Here is a 22,731-nt window from a genome sequence, read left to right as displayed (position 1 = left end):
CAAAAATATAAAAGAAGCTTTACCAATCACAAATATCTTCCTGCCCACTAGTTCTTCCACATACTCCAGTGCAACCACACGTCCCTTCTCTTACCCCCAACCTCAGGCACCCACATCCAGAGCTCCTGATGAAACATATTGCCAGCAACACACGGATATTATTGTATGAATCCTTGCCAATAAAACATTTTGAGCCTCAAGCCAACATTGTCAAGCAGGTATCTACAAGGAGGACATGGATGCTTTAGAAAGGGCACAGAAAATGTTTACCAGAACATTACCCGGTATGGGGGATTTTAGCTATGAAAAGGTTGGATAGACTAGTGCCTAGAATGTCGGAGGTTGGTGGTGAGGCCGACCTGATAAAAATTTATAGGATTGTGAATAGCACGGATAGGGTGGAAAGTTCAATTACTGGGGGACACAGGTTCAAGGTGCAGGTGACAGGGAGCAGAGTTTAAAAGACATGAGAGGTAACTTTTCTACACAAAGGGCACAGCCTTAGAATTAAAGGAAGTCAATTTAGAACAGAAATGAGGAGATATTTCTTCAGCCGGAGAATGAGGGCCTGGGGAATTCATTGTCACGGAGTGCAGTGGAGGCCGGGAAGAGATTCAAGGCAGAGATTAATAAATTCTTGATCTTGCAAGGAATTAAGGGCTACAGGGAGAGTGCGGGTAAGTGGAATTGAAATGCCCATCAGCCATGATTAAATGGTGGAGTGGACTTGATGGGCCGAATGGCCTTATTACTACTCCTATGTGGTATGGTCTTAACAACAGCATTCAAGCAGCAGCTGGACAAATAAATGAAACAGCAAGGGAATTGAGGGATACAGATCCTGTAAGTGAAGACACAGTTTTTGTATCAAGGGGCAAAATCACAGGCTTGGAGGGCAGAATGGCCCATTCCTGCACTATATTGTTCTTTTTTAATAATGGATATAACCCCTCCAAACACCTGATTTATATGTAAATCACCCTAAATCTGCCTGGAAACCGGTTTCTTACCTTGTTTCCATACTTCTTGTCAAAGTGCACAAGTTCATATTTCGCACGTTACATTCTAGTTGTCAAGGTTTTTGCCCACTCACCTAAACTTTCTGTATTACTTTGCAGACTCCTTATGTTCTGTCTGGAATTACTTTCCCACTTACCTTTTGTCAGCAAATTTAGCAATCAGAGCATTTACTTCCTTCAATCATTAAACAGCTTGGCGGCTCAGTGGTTGGCACTGCTGCCTCACAGCACCAGGGACCCAGGGCAACTGTCTTTGTGGAGTTTGCACATTTTCCCAGTGTCACTGTGGGTTTCCTCCAGGTCCTCCAGTTTCATCCCACAGTCCAAAGATAGCAGGTTAGGTGGATTTGCCATGCTAAACTGTCTATAGTGGATAAAGAGTTGAGCTGGAAAAAGCACAGCAGGTCAAGCAGCAGAAAAGGGCAGTAGACGTTTGTCAAAGTCCTGATGAAAGGTTCAACCTGAAACGTCAACTCCCCTTCTCCTCTGATGCTGCTTGACTTGTGGGTTTTCCAGCTCAACTCTTAATCCACTGACTATCCAGTATCTGCAGTTCTCATGATCTCCAAATTGCTCGTAGTGTCCAGGAATGTGTAGATTTGGTGGATTAGCAATGGAAAATGCAGAATTACAGAGATAGGCTAGGGGAGACAATCTAGGTGAGATGCTCTTTAAAGTTGGTATGGACTTTTTGGACTGAACAGCCTCTTTCCACACTGCATAGATTCTATGATTAACATAAATTGTTAATAGTTGCAGCCTCAGCACTGATCCTTTTAAGGCAAACTGCTAAATCGGAAAACTACCCATATCTCCTTAAAATGCATGGCATTGCATGTCTACTGACTTATCCATAATCCAATTTCCGAATTCACTTTAGCCAGTTCTGTCTTCATACCTTCATTATTGCCCTTATTTTAGTTTATAACAAGGGTCTTCAATCCACTCTTCTTTCCGTCAAACAGAATGTGGAATTCAAATTATAATATAATGCCTGTATCTTTAGTTCACAAATTAATCCTAGTTCTTTACACAGTACCAGATCCAGTGTAGCCTACTTTTGGAATGGCTCTAAAATATACTGCTTTAAGAAATTGTTCTGTACACATCTTGATATAGGTTACCTTTGTTATTCTGACTCGTCCAATCTGTATCTTGATTAAAGTCACACATGATCATTGCTATACTTTTTTCATAAAACCCACTACTACTTCTGGTATACCATGTCCTACAGTCTGGTTGCTATTAAAGGGAGCTCACAAACCATTCCCATGTGATTTCCTAACAACTATTTCTCTCTATACAGTGATCCTACATCCTGATTTTCAGAACTACGGTAATGTCCATTGTATCAATGTAAACTTTAATTAATAGAGCTACTCTTTCACCCTTTCCTACCTTTCTAGGACTGGGTAACAGCCTCAGGATACAAGATAGGCCATTTAGAAATGAAGTGAAGAAACATTTCTGTACTCAACAAGTGCAGTCAAAATAATTCAATTTGCATTTATAGAAGGCTGTGGAGGCTAACCATTGAGAAAATACAACAGACACTGCTAAATGCCCAATATTGAACATATCAAGAGGTACGGGGACAAAGTGGGAATACAGCATTGAGACAGAGGATCAGCCAGGATGATATTGAATGGTGAAGCAGACTCAAAAGGGCCAAATACAGCATATGCATGCTCTTCAGATCTACGTTTTTAACCTCGTCTAATTTCTCTCTAACATCCCAAGGCCAGGTGGAGCTGCTCCCAACCAACCACAGCTCGGGTAGGGAAAAAGAAAATCACTCGCAATGACACCTCTTCTCACTCGTGTCGTAAACTGGTGTCAGGATCTATTCTATTATATTCTAGCACATTATTACTCCTCAATTGTCTTTAAAAATCAGACTGCTTAACTAACATCCAGGATTGATGTGCAAAAGATCCCCACCCCCCACCAACATATAGGGAAAATTGAAGACATTATTTTTGTCCACACTTTTCCTGTGTTCCCCAGTTAATAACTCAAGTCAACTCACAACTGGGAGTGTCAAACCTAACCAATGATAAACTAATCTCACATTCATACCATAAAATAAGACCACCTATTTGTATCTTGTCTAAAACTGATTAACTTCACCCCTGCCTTAGCTCATCTGCTGCTGAAATTCTCATTTAGTGCTAGATTCTAATATTCCAGTGCACTCCTAAGCTGGCCTCCCACACAATACCCAGCATAAGCAAAACCAATGTAGTGTACAAAATCCCATGCAAGGACTGCACAAAATACTACATAGGACAAATGGGAAGACAGCTAATGATCCACATCCATGAACACCAACTAGCCACGAAACGACACAACCAGCTATCATTAGTAGCCACACACGCAGATGACAAGCAACACGAATTTGACTGGGACAACACTACTATTATAGGACAAGCCAAACAAACAGAGAACAGCCAGGGAATTCCTAGAGGCATGGCACTCATCCACAGATTCAAATCAATAAGCACATCGACCTGGACCCAATATACCGACCACTGCAGCGGACAGCTGGAACTGACAACCGGAAGCGGCAGATTCAAACCACTATAAATGCCGGAGGAAAGATCACAGAAGCGCTTCACAGGAGGCTCCCAAGCACTGAGGACGTCACCTAGACAGGGGACGAAACGTCTGCAACACAAATTCCCAACTCGGCGAACAGAACCATAACAACGAGCACCCGAGCTACAAATCTTCTCACAAACTTTTCCCACACTAATTGCTGCAAACTGTCCACCTAAAACCAGCTGGTGGAAACAAAAAATAATCACACACCCGTGAGGTGTCCCATAAAAGGTGTCTCTTCCTCAGTAACCACTTTTACGCAGTGGGAAAGTAACTGCAAATGACTGCCTTGTTTTGCAGGTTACCAAAGCAGAATGTACTTTGTAGGGGACTTAGGAAGTGCTATTTTCCCTATTGGAATGATTAGAGTTTAACTAAAAGGTCAAACACTGCTCCAGTTGCCTATGAACCCACAGTTTAAAGACCTCACTATACAAGTAACAGCCTTAATCCCCTCCTCTCAGCCCACAGCCCAAACACTTTTCATTCAATTGCTTTTTGGTAGCTATACATATGAAAGTGCAGACATGGGCTCATGCTTCCCATTACCCGTAGGCAAAAGCCTCAATTCCATTCATGCCTACTGACAATACATCTCCATTTGTAGCCGGCAGACATCACAGACACGTGTATGGGTAAATTCCAGCAGCCATCTTGTGCATGTTGAGAACAGATACTCCATTCTCATCTTTTACAGCTGTTGGCCCCATTGATTTAGCATCAAACCAAATAATTAATTTTAAGAACAAGCCTGAAGAAAAATCAGGAGTGCAAGCAAGAGAATCTCTTAAAACCTCAAAGTAGTCTAATAATTTTTACTTACTTGGGACATTAATGGCTATCTTTTCTCCACGCCTGTGCCGAATATTCCTTGTCAAAGTGCTGAAGAAAACAAATCCAAAAAGATGAAACTGAAATGGGATCATGAAATATTTGTACATAAATTACTAAGTCCCTGAACTATGTATTTTTGAATTTCATAGAATTCTAGTGCAAAAATTAGCTCATTTCAATGCTGTTCAAGTGAAAGCAAGCCAGGAGTCAAAAGGCATACAATTTAAGAAAGTGAACTCAGTTTGAAGCAATCAAATAGAGACTTTGAAGGAGGCAATGATATTGTACCCCTCTGAAGATATTCCAATTGTGATTAACTATATTTTGAATATAATGATTCAGAGACCAATAAAATGCATTGAAGAGGATAATATTTGCTTTATATGGCAATTTAAAATCAGAGAGATATTTCCAACTTCAGATTAGCTATTGGTGGGAATATGTATACTGTATTCGAATTAACTTCATTGTCATAGGTCATCATGAGTACAATGAAAAGTTTACAAATCGTCATTTATGGCACCTAGGTACAAAATCTTAGGTATAAAGCAGAAAAATAAGGAAACAAGGTTAAAAAGCTAAACGTGACAATCTTTCTTGCTAAAAAGTAGAAAAACAAAAACAGTTAAAGGTCAACACTAAAATCCGTAAGCATATAGCCATGCTGGTGTCTCACCCCACATAAGGGCCTGACCTTGTCCTCACCACTCCCAGACTGCCTGCTCTCACCGCCTTACAGCCAGCTTCTGCTCTTGCCTTATGGCTGCTTATTGGCGTTCACCTTCTGCCCCCTCGGGCTGCCTCCAACACAAGAACAGCTGCCGGATCTCGCTGCCGGCAGTATCGGGCTGCACTTTCCTGCTCACACCACCTGCTGCCCTGGGCTGCATGTTCCTGATCTTGCCGCAGGTCATTGACTCTCACCTTGCTACCCCAGACTGCCTCCAACTTGGGAGCAGTTGCCTGTTGTTGCCGCTGGCCATTTTGGGCTGCATGTTCCTGCTCTCACCGCCGCTCAGGATGATGCCATCGACATTGGGGACCTCTTTCACTGCCACATTGGGCTCGCCCTTCCCACTATGCAAACTCACCTTAAATATGTGGTCAGTAAATTAAACTAAAACAAACAAAGCAGTGAAAGGAGGGAATTGTAGCAAAAGCAGACGCGCAGGGGAGCTCCAAGCAGGAACCCACATGCTGCACTGCTACACAGCAGTCATCTTGATGAAGTCCAGAGGCAGGATACAAAAATAAATTCTGTTAAAGCTCTACACAGAATATGTTAGCTCTCTGCAGATGTATTGTGTTTATTTCCATGCACCACAATTTAGGAAAGGCGTCAACATTATGAGTAGATGCTGAAAAATTATTTCAGTCCTGGAATCTAAAAAGCAGAAATAATTAGATTCCCTACAGTAAGAAAACAGACCCATCAGCCCAACAAGTCCACACTGATCCTCCGAAGAGTAACCCACCCAAACCCGTTCCCCAACCTGTATTTATCCCTGACTAATGCACCTAACACTATGGCCAATTTAGCATGGCCAATTCACCTGACCTGCACATCTTTGGATTGTGAGAGAAAACCTACACAGACATGGGAGAATGTGCAAACTCCACACAGATAGTCGCCTGAAGTGGGAACAGGTGATTTGTTAAGAATGTGAAAAATGTTGGAGGACCTTTTTAAGCAGCTTATGAATTTGCTTTCCACTGATCTGCAACCAAAAAAATGTATTTGAACTCACTACATTTTAAAGTTTCACAAATGCACTATCAAAATGGAAGCAAAATTCAATAATAAGCTTCAAAAAGGTGGTTTGGAGAAATCCTTGGGGGAGAAAACACTAACATTTGGAGTATTATAGAATTGGGAGAGTGGAATTACTTCACCAGAATGACACAGGCCCTTCTGTCCTGTAAGATTAGATAATTTGTGCAAAATGATGACTTACATTAGATATCCAATACATCTTTTTCCATTATGATTTACTGCTCCCCCAAATACAGTTAGATAACCCTTAAAATCTGAACAAGGTTTATTTTAAAACTTTCCAAAGCAACATCAAGCTGTAGTCTTCCTGGACGTGCAAAAATACACCACGGATTTCCCTCATAAGAGTAATGTAGAGCAGTGTTGTTACAACTAAACAAAATTTTAAGCAGCAATAATAATTCAGCACTAATTGATGCTTCCTCCACATACCAGGTAATACCAAATTTTAAAAGAAAAATGGTTTTGCCCAAGAGCTTTCATGCAAGGTGAACACCACACTACAGCCTAGAAAAGAAGTCACACTTGACTAATAAATATTGGAAAGCTGCCCTGGTATGGGAGACTGCAGCACTGTTTAGAAAAGAAAAGTATTACTGAAATGCAGAGAAAACAGATAAGCTAGATAGTTTAGTACCAAAGCATGCTTAACAATTCAGAGTTTTAAAGTTGAGAATTGACAATACAGGAAAAATTCACCGGTGACTAAACAGTTTGGTCTTCACAGAGCTACCTCAATATTGATATCACTTGGCAACCACTTGGCCATAAAATTTTTGCACTCTAAACAAACTTAACTGAAATTGAAAATATGTAAACACACTTTCAAATGTGGGTGGCAGAGGTCCATCTCAGACATTCATATAGTGGTGCTGTGTTGCACAAGTGCTTAAACAAGGAGGAAGGCTATCAAATTAAAACTTCACTGTGATGCAGTATGATCTATATACATATTGACATCACCTTATTGTACTAAAAGTGCATTTACAATAATAGCCACAATTTTGTTCACAATCAGGATAGTTGCTAACTCACCTAAACCTTGGATGTTTGTTAATTGCTTCATCAGGGAAAAACAGTGATTTAGATGCTCCACTTTCAACTGGTTTCGGCTCATATACAGGTTGTGTGAACTGATGACATCCCAGTCTGGAAAATATTTTTTTTCCTCAAATGAATTTAGAAACTTGCAAAAACATACAGAACAACATCTAATCTCTCTTCTCTACCACCAAGTAGTACTGATAGTATTGCTCCTATCATAACCACTTAACACATGAAACAGTTCACTAGGGTGACTTTTTGGATGAAGCAGGTTGTGTTGAGGAAAAGGTTAAGTATGATAAACATGAACCTTGCTCATTCTTCTAAAATCTACTGAGTAATTTTATTGAACCATTCAAAATTTGAGGACCTTTACATGGTAGATGAGAGAATATTCCCTTCATGGGGAATCAAAATTAGGAGGCACAGTTTTAAAACAAGTCTCCCAGTTAAGGCAGAGATGAGGAGGAATTTCTTCTCTGAAAAGGATCATTAGTCTTTGGAATCCTATTTGATAGACAGCAGTGGAAGGTGCACCATTGGACAAATTAGAACAGAGTCAAACAGATTTCTGATTGAAAAATGAGTGGAGGGTTAATGTGGGGCATGCTGAAAAGTACAGGCAAAACAAACTCTTCTCCCTAGATCAGCCATTACCTTACTGAATGATGGTGCAGACACGAAGGGGTAAAATAACCTAATTCTGCTCCTATTTTGTATGATCAGAGATCAGTGAGAGCTAAAGTTTGTATGCAATTGAAGAATCTCCACAGCAATGTTTCTAAGATATGAACTTGAATATGAATTCTTTGTTCAGACATTCGCATTGTATTAAGTAGTTATGGGTGTATTGTACCTTTAAGAGAGTTGAAAAGCTAGCAAGGACTTCGAGAAGCAGAGAGTTCGGAACAAGGTAACAATCTAACATTTGGTCGAAACAGCTAGAGTTGGATTGCCAGAAGACAAAAACAAATTCAAATTTAGCAAGTTTAAATTATGGACGTAGGTTTGCTCGCTGAGCTGGAAGGTTTGTTTACAGACATTTCGTCACCCTACTAGGTACCATCTTCAGTAGGGTGATGAAAAGTCTGGAAATGAACCTTCCAGCTCAGTGAGCAAACCTACATCCAGAACCTCAACCTGAGCTACAAATCTTCTCAAAACTTGTCAAGTTTAAATTAAGCCCCAAGATACCAAACTCTAAACAAGTTTGAATTTAGTACTTTAATAATATTAAAACCAATCAAATTATCCAATGTTTTGGGATATAAATATCAGACATTAAACAGTTCGCCAGAGCCGCAAAAAAACTGCCAAAAGACCAACAGATGTATGCTGCTCTGAGCGGTACTTGTCTGGAGAAGGAGTTTACACAGAAAAAACATCAAAACTGACCTGGAGAGAGAATCTACAGAGGAAACTTAGCAAAGCAGACTGGTTTTGAAACGGGATTATTTTTCTATAAATTGTAAATCAGGATTTTTTTAAAAATTGGGCTAGTATTGTTGGGTGGGGGGAGGTAAATGATATGTTTGAGAGAAAACAGTTTTAAATAGTTGTTAGTTATTCTTTTAAGCCTAATAGAGAATGTTAAAGTTGTCAATTTTTAAAGTGACTTTTGGGACAGTTCCTTGCATCCTGGATTTTAACAGATTACATCACAGGGTGAATCTTCTGTGTTGCTGGTTTTAGTTAGCAGAGGAGTTTACCCAGTGTCATAACAATTGTTACGAGCAGATCTGTGACATTCTATTATTTGTGCTGAAAAATGTGTTGCTGGAAAAGCACAGCAGGTCAGGCAGCATCCAAGGAGCAGGAGAATCGACGTTTCGGGCATAAGCCCTTCTTCAGGAATATTATTTGTGTTTATCCAACTAAGACAATATTTCTGAAATGTGCGCTACAGCACCACCCATAGGCCACATTGTACAACTACATTCTATTGATAATTCAATTGTAAATACAGATAGTTCTACTGTAACACTATAATTGTGTTCTAGCAAAACCTCACTTAGAGAAGCACATAATATAAATAATGGGGCCTATGGGAAAAGTGGGGTTAGAGGCAGACCAACAAAAATACACTCGATCATTCAAAAAAAAAATCACCAAAAAAAGTCTAACATAAAAGTATAGCACAGCCTGAATGAGGTACAAACCATATTTATCAAGTAAGTTTAACACAGGACCCTTAAAAAATATTGTTAATGCACGGACAGTGGGTCATCATGGTATATAAAGGTAGACACCCTCATTCTTTTCCAGTGTTATAGCCTTTCTTGTGTTCACCAGCTGCCATTTTATTACCAGGATGCTTCTTGCTACATTGTTGTCACTGTGCCTCTCCATTTTTCACAAAAGGGATAATCCAGTATTGAATCTTTCACAAAAAGCTGTGCAATGTATTTCTCAGAAGGCTGCTCTGTTGGCAGCTGACATCTGTGTATGCACAAAACAGCATGAAGACCAGAGCAGACATCAGCGCATGCGCAGAACAAAGCATACAAAGTGATCACCACTGGAATCATGCTATTGCGAACAGAGGTACGTGTTCTCGAAAATACTGTTTCTTAATTCTTTAGTGACATAAGCAAACACTATGCCAGAACACATGTTCTGAGAACTACCTGTAGTTATATGGACAATTGAAATCCAGAACAAAATGTCACAGAAGCATAGAGGTATACAATGCAAAAACAAGCCCTTCAGCCCAACTCATCCATGCCAACCAGGTTTTCTAAACTGAACTAGACCAATTTGCCTGTGTTTACCTCTAAGCCTTTCCTAATCATGTTCCTGTTGAGATGCCTTTTAAATGTAGTCATTGTACCTGTCTCTAGTGTCATCAAGTATTGGGTTGGACAGTGTAAAGACCATATCTTTTTAGACCAGTATTTTTGATTCAACAAGGAAAATTACAGTTTTAAAACAAGAATTGTGGAAAAGATTACTTCACTTTTTTGTTTAGGAAGACAAGCTAACGGTTTTATTTTAAAATAAAAAGAATTGTGTTTTCATTGAGTGCCCTAAATGTGGTCAGTGAGAAGATTGTTTGAGGAATTTATTGAAAAGGAATTGTTTTTATTCAGTAAATCAGCTAAGTGGTTGATTTTTAAAAATATATTTTTGTAGATAATTCAAAGTAGTTTATTTTTAGGTGTTATTGAAACATTTTTAGTTTAGGCTTAAGGTTATTAAGATCATATAAAAAAAAAGGTACAAAGTGAAATGACTAGTTGATTTAGAAATGTTACTATCGAGCAGGATCTGACAGATGGGTGACTGTCAGGAAAGATAAGAAGGTATTTCAAAAGACTCTGGCAACTATTTGTCTATCAAATAGATATTGCGTTTTTGAAACATTTGAAGGGGATAGTCTGAGGAAAATGGCAGGGCTAGTTATGGACATTTGGAACAATTCTTAGGTTAAGCAGTGATTGACAAAATTTAATAGGATTATTGCTGTAGAGGTCATAGACAGGCAATTCTGCAGCAGTCAGCATAAATTTAGGTTGTTAAAAGGTGAGATTGAGTTGCCAGAAATTATTGTACACATTGGTAGAAATGTCATTTCAAACAGAAAAGATTAAAGCAACATAGAGTGACTTTAAGAGGTTAGGTAAAAGATTAAAAACAGAACCTTAAAAGTAGCATTTTCCAGTTTACTTGCAATGCCAACCTCAAATGAGGGAAGTTAAAAAGGAGATAAAAAAAAATCAATGACTGAAGAGCTGGTGCATTGTTTAGGGATTTAGGTTTTTGGATAATTAGAAAGTCTTTAGAGATAGAAATGACTGTTCAAAAAGGATGGGTCTAATCTAACCTGCAAAGAGACTAATACCTTACCAAGGAAGTTTGCTCATTCTATACTGATTGAGTGAGTGGAGGAATTCAAGTGGAAGGATTGATGGAATAGGGGGTTGAACGTGAGGAGAGCAGGTCAATGAGAAAAGAAAGATGAGAGAATGTAGTAACTCTGAAGAACTACATCGCATTTATTTTAACATAAAGGGGTCTTTCAGGTAAGGCTGATGAACCGAGGGTATGTTTAAGAACATGGGATTGGGATGTCATTGCTATTACAGAAACTTGGCTGAGAGACGGACAAGACTGGCAGCTCGATGTTCTGAGTTTTAGATGCTATAGGAAGGATAGAAAAGCAGGCAAGAAAGGACGGGGCATGGACTTTTGATTAAAGAATACATTACTGCTGTAACTAATTAAGATATTTCTGAAAAATTGCCCAGTGAAAATATGGGCAGAGTTTACAAATAAGGAAGGAAAGATCACTGATGGGATTGTACTATAGGCACTCAACAGTAAGAGAAAAATTGAGAAACTTTTGTAGAGAGACCTCATATCTAAGCATAATAAGCTTGTTATAATGGGGGATTTTAAGTTTCCCAAACATTGACTGGGACTACCATAGTATTAAAGGTTTGATTGAGCACACTTGACAAATTTTTCACCAAAAAAAAATGTTCTTGATCAATGTATGGATGCTCCTACCAGGAGAAAGATTAGACCTTCACTTGGGCAATAAAGCAGGGCAAGTGACTGAGGTGTCAGCAAGGGAATACTTGGGTCTAGTGATCATAATTCTATTAGTTTCAAGGTGATTATGAAAAAGGGTAAGCCTTCCATAAAAGTTAAGGTTTTTAACTAAAGTAAGGCAAATTTTATTGGAATAAGACAAGAACTTTCAAAAATTGATTGGAGTAGACAGTTTGCAAGTGAAAAGGCATCTGACAAATGGGAGGTGTTCAAGAGTGTGGTAACAAGAGTTCAGAGGCACTTCATTCCTGTTAGACTGAAGGGTAAAGCTGGTAAGATTTAAGGAACAATGGGTGACTAAAGATAGAGATTCTAGTCAAGATTAAAAGTGAACATTTTAGATATAGACAACTTGGTTCTATTGAATCTCTTAATCAATAAAGAGAGTATGGGGCATTCTTGAGAGAAATCAGGAAGGCAGAGGATAACATTGGCATAGTAGGATGATCCAAAGAAATTCTACAAGTACGTTAAGAGCGAGAGGGTAACTAGAAAGAGGGCATGATCTTAAGGTCTCTTAAAGATCAAGGTGGTCATCTTTGTGTTAAAACCCAGGAGATAGAGATACTATTGAATGTTTCCCATCAGCTTTTACTGTGGAGAAAGGAATACAGTCTAGAGAATGCAAAGAAATAAACTTTATTTTTCAAATGGTTCACATTACAGAAGAGGATGTTTGGGAAGTCTTCGAGAACGTAAAAGTGGCTTAAATCTCCGAGACCTGATCTAACGTATCCCGGAATGCTGTGGGAAATGAGGAAACTATGAGACCCGTTGCAGAAATATTTGCATCAGCTATAACTATGGGTGAGGTGCCTGATGACCGGAGGGTGGCTAATGTTGTACTTTTGTTTAAGAAAGGATATAAAAGGAGAAACTGAGGAACTATAAACCTGACAGCCTGACTTCAGTTGCGGATAAATTGTTGGAGGTGAATTTATGGATATTTAGAGGCACAAAAACAGATTAGGGACAGTCAGCATGGTTTTGTGCTAGGAAAATAGTGTCTCACGAACTTGATTGAGTTCTTTGAGCAAAGTACCAAAAAGGTTGACGACCTTGGATTTTAGTAAAGCCTTTCAAGAGGTTCCACATGGTAGTAAAAAGTTAGGTCACATAGGATTCAGGGTGAGCTTGCCAATTAGCTTAACTGCAGGGTTGCCTTTTGGAATGGAGGCTTATGATCTGCACTGTTCCACAGGGATTAGCTCTGGGTCCACTTTTGTTTGTCATTTATATAATGATTTGGATCAAGAGTACATAAGGCATAGTTAATAAGTTTGCGGATGACAAAATTGGTGGCATAATAGACAGTGAAGAAGGTTTTCTAGGATTAGAGAGATCTTGATCAAATGGGTCAATGTGTTGAAAAATGGCAGATGGAGTTGAATTTGGATAAAAGAGAGGTATTGCATTTTGGTACTACAAACAAGGGTAGGGCTTATACAATTAATGGTAGCGCCTTAGGTAGTGCTGTTGAACACAGGCACCTAAGGGTACAGGTACATAGTTCTTTGGAGTAGGTGTCACATACAGACAGGGGGTTAAAAAAAAGCATTTGGCACACTCGCCTTCAGTCTGTTGAGTACAGGAGTTGAGAAGTCATGTTGAAGTTGTACAGGACGTTTGAGGTCTCTTCTGGAATACTGTGTCTAGTTCTGGTCATCCAGTTATATGAACAATATTATCAAGCTACATAGAGGGTTCAGAAGACATTTAGCAGGATGTTGCCAGGTTATGGAAGGTTTGAGTTATGAAGAAAGGCTGAGACTTTTTTTTCCCCACTGGAGTTTAGGAGGGTGATAGAGTTGGTGGTAGCTGTGTTTTCCCTAAGTTTTTGGAGGCTTGGTGGGGGGGCGGGGGGGAAAATGGAGGAAGCATTTTTAAAAGGTGAGGGATTTTTACAAAAATAACAGACTGAGGGACAATCTATTTTTAATATAAACACAGCAGGGTGGTTTGACTGTGGAATGAACTTCCTTTTGAAGTAGTGGATGTGGGTACAATCCAAAAGATTTGTATGGATGTGTGAACAGGAAAGGTTTGGAGGGATATGGGCCAAGAGCAGGCAGGTGGCGCTAGTTTGGTTTGGGATTACGTTCAGCACGGACTGGTTGGACTGAAAGGGTCTGTTTCCATGCTGTGTGATTCCATGACTCTATTCCCTGATGAAGGGCTTTTGCCAGAAACGTTCGTTCTCCTGCTCCTTGGATGCTGCCTGACCTGCTGTGCTTTTCCAGCACCACACTCACGACTATTTGCTAAGTACTGTTTGATGTGTAATTTAAGTAATAGGGGGAAGGTTAACAAGGGACCATGTATGAAGGGAGACTCAGCTAGCAACAAATCACTGATTAGCCTATGGAATGGTGACCAGTGTGTGTTTGGTCAGAAGCAAATCAACTGTGAAGCAAACTATTTATTTCCCCTTAAGTTGCAGTAAGCAGTGGCTTTTGGCAAGTCAGACAGACATTTTAAAATGTAAATCAGTGACTTCTAAAAGAAAGTGAAAATCCTTGGAAAATGAATATCAAACAGCAACAAATCCCAAGTTGTCTCAGTTAACCCTGTAGGCAGGAAATATTGAACAGCCTTCCCATTCTTCCCTTCTCCATAACACCACTTCCTTGTAGCAGTTTTGTGCCTGCACGTATGTACTGCAGGAGGTTTATAAGTGGGTTAAAGTATTAGCTAGTAGAGAGTTTATGTTTACCTGTAGCTCCAGTCACGTCCCATGCTCCCCAGAAGAGGGCAGTGTACTGTAAGATTCAATGCAACATTGCACAGAAAGTCTGCATTTTGAGTGCAAAGCAGTAATCATTCATCACTGAGCTAGCTTATCATTTAAATGTTGAGTAGTAAGTTTGGATTTTGCTCATAAATGAGCTTTATAAATACTCAGTTTTGATAAGCTAGAATCTATACCAGATAACAGGTGCATCTTAGTAGGACCATTGATATCCTGAGGAAACTATGCTACTACGATAGGGCAGGGTTTAAAGAAAGCAAAAAAGACAAAACAAAAAAAGGCAAGTACCAAATAAGATCAGAGCTTAAAAAGGTAGAATTATTTAGAAACAAATGTTGATGAGTTGAAAGCATAAATGGAGGTAAATGGATAGAATTTAATTGCCATATGGAGAAAAGAGATGTGACTGAGTGACCGAGACTGCTGATATTCTTTTTCATAGAAGCCCTACAGTGTGGAAACAGACCATTTAGCCCAGCAAATACAGACTGACCCTCCGAAGAGCATCCCACCCAGACTCATTCCCATGCCCTATCACTTTACATTCCCGTCTAATTCACTGAACCTACACATCCCTGAACACTACGGACAACTTCGCATGGCCAATTCTCCTAACCTGCATATCTTTGGATTGTGGGAAGAAACCAGAGCACCCAGAAACCCTGGCAGACACTGGGAGAATGTCTGTGTGGAGCTTGTATAGTTGCCCAGTTCTGGAATCAAACCGGGGTCCCTGGCACTGAGGCAGCAGTGCTAACCACTGAGCCACTGCGCCACCCCACAATTACCATGTCTATACACAAGTATTATTTTAGGAAGGATAGGCAAAGAAAAAAGGGTGGTGCGGTAGCATTTTTAATAAATGATAACACCAGTACGTGAGTAAGTAAGGATCTTGGATTGAAGGATCAAGATATAATCATTTTGGGCAGAGAGTGAAGAAATTACAAGAGGCAAACATGGTTGGAAATGCTCACAGGCAAACAGTACTGGTAACAATGGCATGGCAATCGGAAAAAAAAAATCAGGGAGTTATGAGATCCATGTAACATACATGTATGGTCAGAGGGGATTTAAAATTTACAAAGGATAGGGTAAACCTAATCAGATCAAATGTTAGGGACTCCTGTAGCAACACTTTGAAGAACCATCTAGAGGCCAGGGTATTTTGGATTTGTTATTATGCATTGACAAAAGGCTAATTAATAACTTTGCAATAAAAAAAATTTGCAAAGTAGTAACCATAATATGATAGCATCTTAATGTGACAAAACATTCTGAAAACTAGGGGCTTAAAGCTGAACAAGGGAAATTACCAAGTTATGAGTTGGCTATGGTAGACTGGGAAAATGCAGTCAAAAGGTCTGACAGTAGACAAAAAGCTGGTATTGAAAATATTGATAAATATTGTACAATATGTAAAACTTCAAGAGCACAAACACCCAACTACTGCAGCTAACAAAAATAACTGCATTAGGTCAAAGGAGTGGCTTATGAAAAACATCAGAAAGAAAAATGGCAAGCCTGAGGTTTAGAAATGGTTTAGAACTCAGAAGAGAACTAAGAAGTTGATAAACAACTTAAAGAGAGCATGAATGGAAGCTCGCAAGATAAAAAGGAGACTGTAAATGCTGCTTTAAGTGTGAGAAGGAAGAGACATTAACAAGGACACATATGTACCCACTACAATTGAAAGCAGGAGAATTTACAGTGGAGAACATGAAAATCAGCAGACAAATTAAACAATTATTTCACAGAAGGTGACAGAAAAAAAAACTCCCAGAAATACTAATCAACTAAAGGACCGGAAGTGGAAAGAAATGGTAAAAAGTTATTCATAAAGATATAGTAATTGAGAAGTTCACTGGATTGAACACTAAATAAAGCCTTGGACCAGATGAGCTTGTGTATGGGAAGAGCTAGCTTAGAGATGGATGCTTGGGTGATTATCTTGCAAACTTCCATAGATTAAGCAAAGGTTTCTGCACACTTGATAGTATATAATAACCTCACTCATTCCTTTGAAAAAAAAACAAGAAAAGAACTATAAATCTTGGAGAAATCTTTATTTATGAAAATGTGATAACCGGTCTCTTGGAAATAATAGTAAAATAGCACAGTCAAAATGGACTCCTGAAAGGGAAATCAAGCTCATTCCTCTCTGCGAAAAAGTTGCCCCATTGGTCTTTTTTATATCTTTCCCCTCTCACCCTAAACCTATGCCCTCTAGTTGTGGACTCCTCCACCCCAGGGGAAATCTATTGTTTATTCATCTTTTCCATGCCCCTCATGATTTTATAAGCTTCTATAAAAGGTCACCCCTCAGTCTCCGACACTTCAGGAAAAACAGCCCAGCCTATTCAACTTCTCCCTATAGCTCAAATCCTCCAACCCTGGCAAGAACTACCAGAGGTGGTGGAGGCTCATATGATTGCAGCATTTAAAAGGCATCTGGATGAGTATAGACATAGGAAGGGTTTGGAAGGTTAGGGGCCGGGTGCTGGCAGGTGGGACTAGATTGGGTTGGCAAATCAGATTGGCATGGACAAATTGGATAGAAGGGTCTGTTTCCGTGCTGTACATCTCAATGACTCTATATTTGACAAAGCTGCTGGAAATTTTTTGAGCATGTTACTTGCTGAGGACAAGTAAGAATCAACCACTTTTTTGGGTCTGGAGTCACATGTCGACCAAACCAGTTAAGGACAACAGTTTCATCCCTAAAAAGTATATTAGTGGACTTCCCACCTCGCCAAAACAATCAACAATGGTTTCATGAAAATGTTTTTCACCATAATGCCAGATTTTCAGTGAAATAAAGTTCCACCATTTGTTCTGGCAGGATTGAACCCAGCTCCACAGAACACTGCCTGAGCATCTGGATTAATAGTGAAATGGTAACATCACTCAACCATTGCCTCCCCCTATTAAAAATGTACCATGAGGATCAGTGCTGGAACAACTACTGTTCTCAAACTATAAGTGTTTTTTGATGTGAAGAAATCAATAGAAATATTTCCAAATTTGTTAATAGCACAAAGCTAGTTGGGAATGTAATTTGAGACAGACTAAGAGGTCTTATGTGGGTTTAGACAGGTTAACTAAATGGATAATAATATGGGAATTGGAATATAATGTGAATAGTTGAGAAGTTATCAACTGCGGTAGAAAATAAAGAGAATACTTCTTAAATAGTCTGGCTGACCAAAAAGGACCTGGTTGTCCTTGTTCATGACCTACTAAAGGCTACCATTCAAGGGCAAAAATCAATACATTAGACAAATTTTATTCTGGACTAGAATACAAACTGATTGGAGTACAAAAATGCACATATACAGCCTTGATAAGACAGCACTAAAAATTCCTACAAGGTGTTAAAAAGTGGATGTAGACTAAAGGTTTTCCTTGCTTACTGAATGAAGAACATAAACTCAGGCGGGAAAACATGCAGACTACTCAAGATTGAGATGAAAAGGAATTACTTCACTCAGGAGGGAGGTGAACCTATGAAATTCTCTACCCCAAAAGACTGTGATAGCTCAACCATCAAGTATGTTCAAAATGAAAAGCATCCAATAGATTTGTGGAGACAAGGGAATTGAAAGGAAATGGCCTGGGAAAGTAGCTTTGAGGCAGATGATCAGCCACGATCTTACTGAATGGCGGAGCATATATGACCAAGAGAATGGCCTATACCTTTCCATATATTATCCTTCCACCACTTTCAGTGGTATAGGACAGCGAAGTAGCCCTAGCACGTTACTGCAATTAATCATAAAGTTAAACAAACTTCGGTCACGAATCAAGTGTGAGCAATTACAATGACCTGTCGGAATCTGCATGACAAAAATCTATAGTTTTTTTCTCCTTCTTAAGATTGCAAGTGGGGGAAAAAAAAAATCAGATCACATTTTACCCCTTACAATCACCACCATTATTTGCATATTCACAGCTAACACTTCACTCATGCTGTTACTCCTTGGAGCAGCACGCTGGAAACCAAACCCCACTATTCTCAGTCATAAAGTTAAATATTTCATAAGAGTATGCAAATTTTCCCAAAGTACCTGTCTTTTTGACCTCAGGTTGATAGAAAGCTTGACCAGGTTTCAGTACTTAAATAACCATTTAGTATGAATAAACAGACCCTAGCTACAGGTAAACAATTATGAACATGACATATAAAACTTTAAGTCCTTATAAACACTCTTGCACACAAAGGAAGAAAAAGACCACAGGGGATACTGAAAAGAAAACTAGGAAAGAAATTCAGTGGTCTCCAATCACAAGTTCTGCCGAGTTGATTCCTGTGCTATCTGATTACTGTTTCTTGATCTTCTTCCCTGGATGCTTTCATTGGTTTGCGAGGAGATGCAGGATGACGGTTATATACTTTTCAAAAAAAAAAGTCTGACTTATTCTTTAAAAAGTCACAGCTTATAACAACTGAAGAATAAACTGGATTTCTTCAGCCTTAAAGTGGGTTTTGCTGCACACAACAGAGCTGGTGGAGATTGGAAGGCTTCCCCCCAAAATGATTCACATCCTCAAGGTGTTCAGGAATCTTGAAACCTTCACATAACTGTCAGGCAGAAGGCCACTGTCATCAAAAATTGGTAATTACTCCACAGACCAGTTATTCATTATGGGCTGAAACTCCATTTGTACACGTCTTTGTTCAAGCATAGCTTGCAGATGAGCTGGAATCAGTGTAAATGGCACTTGCAGTATCAGGTTACATGCTTTGAAAAGCTGATGTAATCCACATTTTAAAAAATTCCCTATTTAAGTCCACAATTAAAAATGCAAAATAAAATATCATGGTCTTTACAGCACACAAAAAAGGTCTACTTCATTAAGTGTGTCTTTGTTCTCTTCCAAAGCAAAAAAAAGTGTCTTTTAATCACTGGTCAATTATTGCAATTTTACTGTATTAAACACACTCAACATACTAACAATTGCTAATTTCTTTGACTTCTGAAGGTCACAGCAAACCAGATCTTGCCTCAGGCTATAAGCTAATACAGATTTATTAATAGATAAGTAAACAGTAGCAAAGCCAGGCTACAGTGTTTGTCATATAGAGAATGACTTCTATGCAGCAAACATTTTATTAACCAGCACCTATGAGACCATGCGCATGCAGGTAATTAAATATTCTGGTTGATCAAGAGGTCCACATAATAAATGTGAAATCACACTAAGTAATAGAAACATAATGCTGGGGGTATATACATCACTGTTATGTCATTTATTTATATCATGAATGACTTAAACAAAAATAAGTTTGCCTTAACTAAAAAGTTATCAGCCGAGAGCCTTCTCACTTACACCCTCAATTGAGAACTGAATTGCAATAATGCAGTAAACGGCTGTTATTTGAGGAACATGATTTTTGCTGGTTTATCATAGTGACAGTTAAAACAATTTGCTGTATAAAAAACTTTGAAAAACTGATCCAAACATAAGCCAAAAACAAATCCCTCAAAAATTTTAAGCAGACCATTTGTTTACTTCAGAGATCCTGTGCCTCAATTGTACAATGAGGCATGACCAGAGGCAAATGTATATCAGATTACCAGAACTTCACTGAAATTCATCCAAAAAATCAAATGCCTGTTTATGAAAATTGTATTGTGTTGTCAAACAAGATGTGCAATACAAAGGGACATTTGCTGGACAGATGGTATGCACTTCATTAATAAAGCATAAAATCTCTTCAACATTAATTACTATGAAATGCTTGTGAATGGGAAAATAATGCAAACCATATTATTAATAATCTTTGTTATACTTCATATGAATTTGAAAAAAGACAACTCAGTCACCTGGGGAAAGCAGTGATGGTGCAGATAGTCTCATTTGCTTTCAATAAGAAAGACACTTCTTGTCGACGAAACTTCATGTTTGCTTCCACAGTGTTGAAATCTGCCATTGTTCCTCCATATGGCTGCCCTGGAGTACCTTCAATCATGTAGCTGCCATATTCAGGCCTCCAAAGAGTAGGATGGCTTTTTGTAAAACAAAAAAGGTAAATGAATGTGTCTCAGACTATAGACTTTAGCTCACTTTTGTTTTTGAAGATGATCACCTGAGTGGTTAACTGCATTTATGACTTAGAAAAGTGTAAGTTCAAGCCAATCATTAAAGATTGTAAATATAATCGGGAGGAGGAGGAAGGAGGAGGGAGGAGGGAAAAGAAGGGGGGAAAGAAAAGAAGGGGGAAAAAAAAAAAAGAGGCAAACCATGAGTTATTTATCACCTGAAAAGAACTGCATAGTTTGTAGTTAATTCAACAGCTAGTAAAATAGGTCTATTCACATTGATAAACTGCCTTAGAAAGTTGCATTTTATTCACTAATAGTTTTGAATATCGTCACAGCATTGACATGAAGTGACAAATAATTTATTAGGGTCATAGAGATGTACAGCAGGGAAATAGACCCATCAGTCCATCTCATTCATGTCGACCACATATCCCAATCCAATCTAGTCCCACTTACCAGCACCAGGCTTCCGCCCTCAGACCCCACCCCTCCAACCGTAAACAACCACCTCAATCTCTCTACCCCCCCTCCCCCACTCCAAACTCACCCTCACAATGCGCAGCCCTCCATTCCCTCTGCTCTAATTCAGACCTCACCATCAAACCAGCAGATAAAGGAGGCGCAGTGGTAGTCTGACGCACTGACCTCTACATCGCTGAAGCCAGACGCCAATTTGAGGACACCTCTTCCTACCGCCCCCTCGACCATTACCCCACCCCCCCATCACCAAACCATCATCTCCCAGACCATATAGAACCTCATCACCTAAGGAGATCTCCCACCCACAGCTTCCACCTCATAGTCTGGGAACCCCGCACTGCCCGGTTCTACCTCGTTCCCAAGATCCACAAGCCTGACCACCCTGGCCGACCCATTGTCTCAGCATGCTCCTGCCCCACTGAACTCATCTCTACCTACCTCGACACTGTCCTATCATCCCTAGTCCAGGAACTGCCCACATACGTTCAAGACACCACACCCTCCAAGACTTCCGTTTACCCGGCCGCCAACACCTCATCTTCACCATGGATATCCAACCCCTCTACACCTCCATCCGCCACGACCAGGGCCTCCAAGCCCTCCATTTCTTCCTCTTCCGACGTCCCCAATAGTACCCTTCCACCGACACTCTCATTCGTTTGGCCGAACTGGTCCTCACCCTTAATTTCTCCTTCGAATCCTCCCACTTCCTCCAGACCAAAAGGGGTAGTCATGGGCACCCGTATGGGCCCCAGCTATGCCTGTCTCTTTCTTGGCTACGTAGAACAGTCCATCCTCCGTAATTACACTGGCACCACTCCCCACCTCTTCCTCCACTACATTGATGACTGCATCGGTGCCACCTCGTGCTCCCGTGAGGAGGTTGAGCAATTCATCAACTTCACCAACACATTCCACCCCGACCTTAAATTTTCCTAGACCATCTCTGACAACTCCCTCCCCTTCCTGGACCTCTCCATCTCCATTAATGACGACTAACTTGACACTGACATTTTTTACAAACCCACCGACTCCCACAGCTACCTGGATTACGCCTCATCCCACCCTACCTCCTGCAAAAATGCCATCCCATATTCCAACTCCTCCGCCTCCACCGTATCTGCTCCCAGGAGGACCAATTCCACCACAGAACACACCAGATGGCCTCCTTCTTTAGAGACCGCAATTTCCCTTCCCTTGTGGTTAAAGATGCCCTCCAATGCATTTCGTCCACATCCTGCACCTCCGCCCTCAGACCCCACCCCTCCAACCGTAACAAGGACAGAACGCCCCTGGTGCTCACCTTCCACCCTACCAACCAAATCATCCACCGACATTTCCGCCACCGCCAAACGGACCCCACCACCAGGGATATATTTCCCTCCCCACCCCTTTCTGCCTTCCGCAAAGACCGTTCCCTCTATGACTACCTGGTCAGGTCCACACACCCCTACAACCTACCCTCCTGTCCTGGCACCTTCCCCTGCCACCCTAGGAATTGCAAATTCTGCACCCACACATCCTCCCTCACCTCCATCCAAGGCCTTAAAGGAGCCTTCCACATCCAAAGTTTTACCTGCACATCCACCAATATCATTTATTGTATCCATTGCTCCCGATGCAGTCTCC

At 40.1% G+C, this 22,731-nt stretch overlaps 1 protein-coding gene across 3 annotated transcripts in view; it reads right to left on the bottom strand.

Moving 5' to 3' along the window:
- The window catches only part of gclc (glutamate-cysteine ligase, catalytic subunit), a 68,033-nt gene that overhangs the window by 30,288 nt on the left and 15,014 nt on the right, over positions 1-22,731 (bottom strand). For 2 of the 3 annotated variants that reach the window (XM_043679578.1, XM_043679569.1), the window contains exons 4-6: positions 20,404-20,586; positions 7,264-7,377; positions 4,444-4,502 (exon numbers count right to left, since the gene is read on the bottom strand). In XM_043679578.1, coding sequence (XP_043535513.1) covers positions 4,444-4,502; positions 7,264-7,377; positions 20,404-20,586 — 356 coding nt within the window. The remainder of the gene's footprint in view (positions 1-4,443; positions 4,503-7,263; positions 7,378-20,403; positions 20,587-22,731) is intronic. The other variant, XM_043679584.1, reaches the window with a different exon arrangement.

Source organism: Chiloscyllium plagiosum, chromosome 3 (genome assembly GCF_004010195.1).
Source record: "Chiloscyllium plagiosum isolate BGI_BamShark_2017 chromosome 3, ASM401019v2, whole genome shotgun sequence".
In the NCBI taxonomy this organism is placed as follows: Eukaryota; Metazoa; Chordata; class Chondrichthyes; order Orectolobiformes; family Hemiscylliidae; genus Chiloscyllium; species Chiloscyllium plagiosum.
The sequence above is the reverse complement of the archived record's forward strand: the minus strand, read 5'-3'. Positions and strand labels throughout refer to the sequence as shown.